Raw genomic sequence first — 8385 nt, 5'->3', positions numbered from 1 at the left:
TAATATCAGAGTTTTTGGAGGTGATAAAAAGTTTAGTGCGTCATATGTTTGTGTTACAATTTGGATTGGACTGTGATTGTTTGTTGATACGAATGAATGCATCCCACAGTCAGGGATGCCATGAGTAGCAAGATGCATTGTTAGCCAATAAAAATAGATGTGTATGTCATTAGTGATGCAAGCATGCGTGATGACTTTCATTGACAAACAAAATTGATACCTATTTGAACAAAAGGAAAAAAGAAATGTGATTTTTGAGTAGATGGAGTAGATATCATGTGGTCCTTTTGTGTTTTCAGCTCATCAGCAATGCCCATATGTATGTTTGTTTTATGCCCATATGTATGTTTGTTTTTTGGATGCTAACAGGTTAGCCAAGGTTGCTTCTAAGTACAAATGCAGTACAGCATTGTCTGGCAATAGGAAGCATTTTGTTTAGAAAACTGATAATACATGTAACCTATTTTTGTTACCCTCAATTATTCTGATACATGGGATACAAAGTTGTTGATGGAGGGACATGTATTGTACTACTGCTTTTGTTTAATACATTATGTATATTAGTAACATTACTATATCTATGTTCAGTTTCTCATGCATTTCAGTTTTGCTTAATCTTTCCATAATAAATGAATTATTATTGGTGTCATGTGGTAAATAAACTCATTCACCATTTTCTTAAATTGAAACTTTAATAGTATTGCTAGAAGAACACTATACCTATGTTTACATGCAAAAAGCATCATTGTAGACATTCAACAGCAAAATTGATCCAAACAAAAGCATTTACGGTAGGGAACATCCGTCGTTGCAAACCGCGGCAACGCGCGGGCATCATCTAGTATGATACTGTTTTTGGTGGATCCTCAAATTAATATTTCTTACATAAGAATATTAACAAGAAAATGTTATCCTTCTCGTATCTTTTACATCATGCAATGTATGAGCGACAACAATTCTAGACAGAATGCATATCTTGCTCTGTAAATCTTCTTCCTCTTTCTCAACACCATCAGTATATGCTTAAATCAACGATGTACCCATCTAGGTACTTTCATTGAGGGAGATAATGAGATGCAACTATTGTTTTTATAGATAACTAGTCTAATTCGGGTGCATGATGGCTGTATGTTCTGCATCTCCCCAACCAGATTTGTGTATCGAAATCATTTGCTCTAAATTAAATTGAGGTAGTATCCTTGATTACTATGTTTTGCACTTTGAATTTCCAAGCTACATGATATTCAACAGCAATATGTAACTGGGTTACTAAGTCCAAACATGTGAAACAGGTCAAATATTAGTGTCTTGTCTTGCTTTTTAGCTATTCATTAAGGTCAAAATTGAATGACAGGCTTTACCTATACCATCTTAAGAACAATTTATACAAGGTGAAAATAAAAGTAATTCTAGCAAGCCAATATCTGAACCAAGTAAAAGATCTATCCACTTAATATTTTTGTAGCATGATCAGTTTTTCAAAAGATCGAACTCGAAACAGAAAACTCCAGACTTATTCTTCAAAAGTCTAACACATTCTCAACTTCTCATGCTAAGCTCTATACCTCTCGCTCACCGGTATTTCCCCTATGTCCGCTGCAACAATAATAATGTGGCAGCTTGACACGACCACAACTCCTGCAACCAAAATTGTTAAGAGGTCAAAATAATGTGTTGCTCTGTATCAATTCCTGAAGATCGTATTGCTATCCAATGTAAAACTCAAACAATACCAGATTCTAGATTTACATGATGACATTAGGTTCTAGATCTAATAAACAAGAAGTGAACAACAAAGGAGAGCAAAATTATTTCATACAAAACAAAAGGCAATAAATAAGTAACTGAACCATTACATTACCAATGTGTACATCACAACAAACATATAAATCTATATGTTGTTCAAGTGTATTCTTTTGCATTTGTACTATCATCTTCTCTAGAACTTAAATCTTCTTATTCTTGAGAACTTCCCAGGCGGACAACCTATTCTAATCCACTGCTCTGTGCCTATGTTATCCCACTAATACAACCAACAACATTTTGATAACCAGAACTATTTCATTTACTCACACAACATGGATTCCAAGCTAATCACAAACTTCAACTGCTACAGAAGTGCCAGAATACCAGCTTTTCTTTTGTCTATTATAGGCCACAAGATGATGAAAAAATAATTAACTAAGTAGTCCACCAAGATTCAGTTGTTCTCCAACACAACAATCAGAGACTACATTATCAATAAACTAACCCTCAGCGAACTACTGAACTATAATTCATTCTAAAACTAAATAAATTGTCCTCAATAATTGAAAAGTTTACAGAACTTACCTGCATCGGATTATCACAGGAACAGGCTTCAGAGCTTTTGGGCCATTTCGTATTCCTCTCTTGTGGGGAGTAGTCTGCACAACGTACAAACAAAGTGACCAACAATCATTTATATAACTGGCCTGAACACCATACATTATCTACTTATTACATTACAGGGTATTAACAGAGAATTTAGACATTCTACCATACCAAAACCCAAACAAACAATAAAAGTAAGATTATGCTTTTGACAGTTAATCCAAAACCCTTAAACCCTAAAACCCCAGCCATTTCCAATCTAGTTAATAAAAAGCTGGAATTGACAAAAGGGTAGCATAGAAGTCATATACCTTCCTCTTGGGGACAGCCATGAGCTCCATGGACCCACCGAATGTGAAACTGGGGAACCCGAATCCGACTCTGTTATCCTTCTCCGGCAGAGCGAACGGCGGCGGTGAAATCGGCCTGGCAAGGGACCCATCCGACGACGGAGGAATAGCTGCGATGTGGGTCCACCTCCTCAGGCCGAAAAGGCAGGCTATGTTCTCGGTACCGGTCCTTAGAATTGAAATCTTCGACGCCATTTTTGGTTTTTGGTAGTGAGGCCTTCACACTGCTCAGCTCAGATGAATACGCTAGGTCTAATAGTGGTTTAAAGTTACAACGACGTCGTTTTGGATAAATTTTTGTTTTTGTTTTTGTTTTTTTTAGTCAAAGGGATGTCCCTTGTGCTATGAATGCTATGTGAGATTTCAAGCCAACTTTGTTGCAGACGCAATTTGCTAGACCGAAGTCCATGAAAGAAAATTGAAAAGATAAATTGTAAAGAATTGAAAAAAAAAAAGTTAAAGATTCATATTCATTCATTGGATAATCTTTACAAGCAGATTTATTTGTTTTATATGACACGAGATAATACCCTAAAAACTCGCTTACAACATAACCCGGATCCAGTAACCCATGCTATTAACCAACTGATATTGTGAGGCCCAAGCCCAGTACATGACCCATATAACTAGGTATGGTCCTAACACAATTGTAGATCATTTTATCTAAGTCCTTAGATGGCAGAATAGACTCCATCATTGAGTTTCATGTTCCATCACTTCCATGTTGTGTTAGGATTTTTGTTTCGCTTTCTTTTATCTTGTATTGTTTTTTCTTCTTCGCAAGAAAAAGAAATTTTATCGGCGAGGTTCCTAAAAAAAATATGAGGAGGTAAAATGATTACCACTAAATACGAGTTTGAGAACAAGTTTGACATAGTATAGCAAATTGATCTACAATCATATTGGTTGTAAAACAATATGTCAGGTACTTAATATTTGGTAAGACAGCCACAATCTCCAAATAAAACTTTGAAATGATGCCTAATCAACTTGATCAGCAGCATTGAGTAAAATTCTACCTTTCAAAGATGTGATAATGTGATATACATATAGGCAAGCCTTAAGCACCAACAGATGTAAAGACATAGAAGCATATGATTGAGTGAGACATCGACTGATCCCGTTATTATCTAATTTACAGTTTTGACAAATCAAACAATCAAGGTGAGGCAGCTGTTGGCCAATTTACTGAGGTACATTTACTCGTGAAGAGAAACTTATACAGAACATACAATCTGGAAACAGAACTATTACAAACCACAACTGAAGAATGAATGACAGAAGACCAAGTATGATCATCCTACCAAAACATTGCTCTGCTGAGTGCCACTTAATAATCATTGCTTAAGATAGATTTCTTTTGGCTACTTTCATTTCAGTGGCCTATTCACTTCCCATTTAACTCTCACATACATCAATACCGAAGCAAACTAATCCCGCATTCCAATATGCCATAGAGAAAGGGGATTGAAACAATAGATTCAGCTGAACAACTGGAATATATACAGAACAACTAAGTTTTGAAGGTAAAGTTGTTTATAAGATGGAGTAAGAAACTTACGTAAGGAGCCAACAACAAGCTCTTATTTGACCTAAAGAGCATGAGTAATGAACTAATGGTCATCATGAGGTGCCCAACTGCCACATTTACATTTAAGACTACACAAGTTCGGCAGCACTAGGTCTCAAAAGTATACACTCCCACTAACCTCCAGGGCACACAGGACTGCAGTCATAGCAAAGTTCATAATCTGCTTGAAAACGGCACCCCTCGTTCCTCATAAACATCATGGTATAATAAACCTTTCTTCTTTTGAACCCTCGCACAGAAATTTACTAATATGCGAAGAAAGCTTTAATATTTCCTCATCAACCTCATTAAACCCAACAGAATCTCTGACATTCAACAGCACAAGACTTTTACAGCTCCTCAGTATTGAAACAAGACTATCCCTATGAAAGTCTGCAGACCTCAAGATTAAGTACTTAATATTAGGCACAAAAGTAATGATCGCTAGTGCTTCATCTTTACGAATGGAGGCATTACACACATGCAGAGAACAAAAATTCTTGCAATGAATGCTGATTGGTGACAGGATTTGCTCTAAATTATAGCTCCAACTTATCCATAACTCCACCAAATTTTCCCACTTGCACATCAGATCTGATATATGTTTTCTTGATGTTGTGAACAGTAAATATCGAGATACATCCAAAAACACAAGGTCAGGACATCTGCAGAGGGAAAAAAAATAGCTATTTATGACTGAGTTTCAAAAGATGAAGAATATTTAGAACCAAGAAAATAATTCTACTTCCAATCTGAAGAATTTTTTTGGAAATGCTCATAGAAAAATGATTGTAAACAAACAAAAAGAGTACACGGCCTCTCCAACATTTAAACACATCGAATTATAAAGAGGAAACTTACACATGGGCAACAAACTCAACTGCTTCTCGAGTACAATATGAAGGTAGTGAGATAGAAGTAGCTTTTCCTCGGCTATGATTGACGACAAACTTAATAAAAGCAGTCAAGGAGAATCGGCTCTTATCAATTTGGAATTCAGAAGCAAATCTTTGATAAATGGTATTATGTCCAACACTTTGGTGACACAAGTCAAAAGTTTGATCAACTGAAAGGCCAGGAAAATCGATACAATGCCAGCAAGAAGGAATGAGGCTTGCTTTGTACCATGACTTGCACACAAAAAGGATATCCAAAAGCAGTGACTCCATTCCAACTCTTCCAAAAATATTCACCAAGCAGTCCGTGTCTAAGTCTTCCCACATTCGTTGGTCCTCCATTTAAAGAACTGGCATTCACCAAGCAATAGTAAACTAATATCCTGAACCAAATGAAAGATTCTGAACATTAACAATAAGCCTGACAAACACCAAAAAATTCACAGATCAATCACACAATAAATGGGGAAAAGAACCTCCATATTTAAAGGATGGTATCAAGATTATGCTAGTTTCTCTGAATACAGATAGAGCTCTAATATTTATATAATAAGACGCAAGAAGATAAGCGAAAATCTCCATCGATCACCAAAATATGAGAGAAAAAAACACATGTTATTTTTCAATTAGAGAAATAGTTCCTAAAGTTGTAGCCTTCACAATAGATAAAAAGCAGCATGAAGTCATGAACATTGTTATAGAGATATAGCTCCTATGTTGTGAGTTGTAAAACGTCTCTCTGTAAAAGAAAGGGAAGAGCCAATTTTCAATTTGAATCAGATCAATTTAAGTCTAACTCCTAGATGTATAAGCGAGTACAGCTGTTGCCTATTAACATATTAAAGAAAGTTCAATCTTTGAAGACATAAAAATTTAGCACAGCACATACAATTCAGAAACCCGAAACCTATAGCCATAAGCAATCTCCTAGTCCTGTCTATATAACTTGATACAAATATAACATCAATCAGAGCCGAATGGTACATTAGTACTGGCACTGCAAATTCTTGTGCTAGCATACTCTATAACAGATACTAATTTCTACAGGGTAATAAACAAGAGACAGATTTTGAAGTTGACACTTGACAGTGAGTGAGAACATCATCTAATTGGATGGGCAATACTGTTAAGGGAGACCCATGAAATAAATATAGAGAAAGTCGGACGCAAAGATCACAAACAAGCAGATACAATAGCAGAAGTTGTAAACAAGAGCATAGAGAATGGACAAAACCTTTGGGGAGATAACTAAGCAGGGAAAAAGCTAATCCGATAAACAAGAAGCAGGGGGAAATGGCAGATTATATCCTAGCTCCGGTGAATATTCTTGATGATGAGCAAGCTTTGGTTGACTGGGCATGCGTCGACGACGACAGACAGAGAGTTCAAAAGTTAAAGAAACTTTTCTCCGGCAGAATAGCTGAGTTGGGGATACTGATACATCTATAAAGAATAGTTTTACTTCTTCTCTTTTGTTAGGGTCTATTACTCCATGTCTATTTAACAAAATTTTAGTCACTTTCCATGGGCGGTTGGTGGGTGGGGGACTGACGGTTAGATTCGCCCGCCGATGATCAGACTGCGCACTCGGACCACGTGGGGGAAATGTGTGTTTGGAGGAAAAGAAATTCTTCCATGCAGCAGTCGGACCACGTGGATTTTGCGATCTCCCACTAAAAAAACGACATGTATGACTTTTTTTTCAAAAAAAACTTAAAATTCAATTTCTCGCCGAGTTGCTTCTCACCCTTCTCAGTTCATCATCTTCCCATTGCTTTCATTTTCAAATTCACCGATATGAAAACATGTGTGCCAAAACCTCCCTTTCTCGAAGAAAATCCATTCATTACACCAAAAGAAACTCGTTACAAGAGTGAATTGTGCTGTAGCCACAAATTTACAGAACCAGAGATCTTGGTGAACTCCTCATCTTTCTCACCACAAGCTGGATATGCCTCACATTTATCTGATTCTTCTTGTGCCTGGCGATGTTGCCATCTAACTCCAAAACCTAATCAACAAATCAAACAATCTGCTACACTAATTACATAGTAAAAAAAAGGACCCACATTATAATATCATCCAAAACGACGGTGTACCTCAATACATAGTTGTTGCTTGTTGAGGTACGTCCGGACGCGTTGGGCATAGCGACCGTTCTTGAAGAAGCGGGCGACTCGACCTATGGGGAACTGGAGGCTGGCCTTGGTGGATAGGGAAATGGATTTGGTGACCTTGGGTTTGTCTGGCCGGCTTGAGCGGTTATGACAACGGCGGTGGCTATGGTGACACTACCAGAAGAAAGGCTTTAGCCGACGAAAATAAAAAAACCAGGCCAACCAACTTTCGCCGACGAAATTTTCTTTCATCGGCTAATTTAAAATTTTCGTCGGTTATGGTCAACTTTAGCCGACGAAATTAAAATTTCGTCGTCTAAATAATGTTTTTCGTCGACTATAGTCTGTGAACTTTAGCCGACAAAATTTTTTAAAAGTTTAGCTGACGAAAAATATAATTTCATCGGCTAAAGTATTTAAATATCTGCAGATCTGGATAACAACTCATCTGGGAAAAAAAAACTATACGTAGAACCTTCAAACGCAAAAAAGTCGTGAAATAAGATATGATCATAATGGTGAAATACGTCTACGGTTGAAAAATAACGGTATTCCGGTAAATTCTCGGTGCCGATAGTTGCGGTCAATGCAATTTACCTTTATTATTCACTATGCTGCAGATTTGGTTTTTGGTGTCCGATTGACTATTGTGATACCTTTCCGGAAGCGTAACGGCCCTACTAGTCAAACTCATTGCTAACACCATGACGTATGGGTATTTTTGGCCATCCGAGTCCTTTAGGGCTTCAAAATACAGTTTTCTTATTTCCGATTAGAGTTGACTGTTTCGATCGAGCCCTTAATGTTGTCGAATCCAGTTGAATTTTTTATCATAGACATATTTCGTCATAATGATCATATCTGATGGTCGAATTTTGGTTTGTAAATTTAGTCATCGGAATCACAACGTGTCTACTATTTACCGTTATTATTCCCTATGGGGAGCCCTATCGTCGGAAGGTAAATGTCTCAAAATTTTTATATGGGCAGTTGCGTCTCATCTACGTGAGAGTTTTTTGTGTGGAAGGTTTGACCAAACTACGTAATATAGAGGGAGATATGAGCGTTTTCGTGTGATAAGTGACGATGGATTAGGGTTG

General features: G+C 37.0%; 2 protein-coding genes across 2 annotated transcripts; both read right to left on the bottom strand.

Annotated features, from left to right (window-relative positions):
* Positions 1-1284: 1284 nt before the first annotated feature.
* LOC101298011 lies at positions 1285-3026 on the bottom strand. Its single transcript, XM_004297000.1, has 3 exons — positions 2664-3026; positions 2332-2405; positions 1285-1638 (listed from the first exon to the last, which is right to left on the bottom strand). Exons 1-3 carry the CDS (start codon positions 2895-2897, stop codon positions 1560-1562), a joined length of 387 nt encoding a protein of 128 aa, XP_004297048.1. The 5' UTR covers positions 2898-3026; the 3' UTR covers positions 1285-1559.
* A 996-nt stretch (positions 3027-4022) lies between these two features.
* On the bottom strand, positions 4023-6619 carry LOC101294932 (F-box/LRR-repeat protein At3g48880-like). The gene is made up of 3 exons (XM_004296989.1): positions 6403-6619; positions 5134-5551; positions 4023-4937 (listed from the first exon to the last, which is right to left on the bottom strand). The coding sequence occupies exons 2-3, from the start codon at positions 5508-5510 to the stop codon at positions 4490-4492; spliced, it is 825 nt and encodes a 274-aa protein (XP_004297037.1). The 5' UTR covers positions 5511-5551; positions 6403-6619; the 3' UTR covers positions 4023-4489.
* Positions 6620-8385: the final 1766 nt, after the last annotated feature.

This window comes from Fragaria vesca, linkage group LG4, assembly GCF_000184155.1.
Source record: "Fragaria vesca subsp. vesca linkage group LG4, FraVesHawaii_1.0, whole genome shotgun sequence".
Classification (NCBI taxonomy): domain Eukaryota; kingdom Viridiplantae; phylum Streptophyta; class Magnoliopsida; order Rosales; family Rosaceae; genus Fragaria; species Fragaria vesca.
The sequence above is the reverse complement of the archived record's forward strand: the minus strand, read 5'-3'. Positions and strand labels throughout refer to the sequence as shown.

Excerpts from the sequence above, each read along its gene's own strand:
- LOC101298011 (XM_004297000.1), bottom strand. The coding sequence starts at position 2,897 with ATGGCGTCGAAGATTTCAATTCTAAGGACCGGTACCGAGAACATAGCC. Across the intron at positions 2,406-2,663 it reads TGGCTGTCCCCAAGAGGAAG|ACTACTCCCCACAAGAGAGG; the intron begins GTATATGACTTC and ends TACGTTGTGCAG. Across the intron at positions 1,639-2,331 it reads CCTGTGATAATCCGATGCAG|GAGTTGTGGTCGTGTCAAGC; the intron begins GTAAGTTCTGTA and ends TTTTGGTTGCAG.
- LOC101294932 (XM_004296989.1), bottom strand. The coding sequence starts at position 5,510 with ATGGAGGACCAACGAATGTGGGAAGACTTAGACACGGACTGCTTGGTG. Across the intron at positions 4,938-5,133 it reads GTTGAGTTTGTTGCCCATGT|ATGTCCTGACCTTGTGTTTT; the intron begins GTAAGTTTCCTC and ends TTCCCTCTGCAG.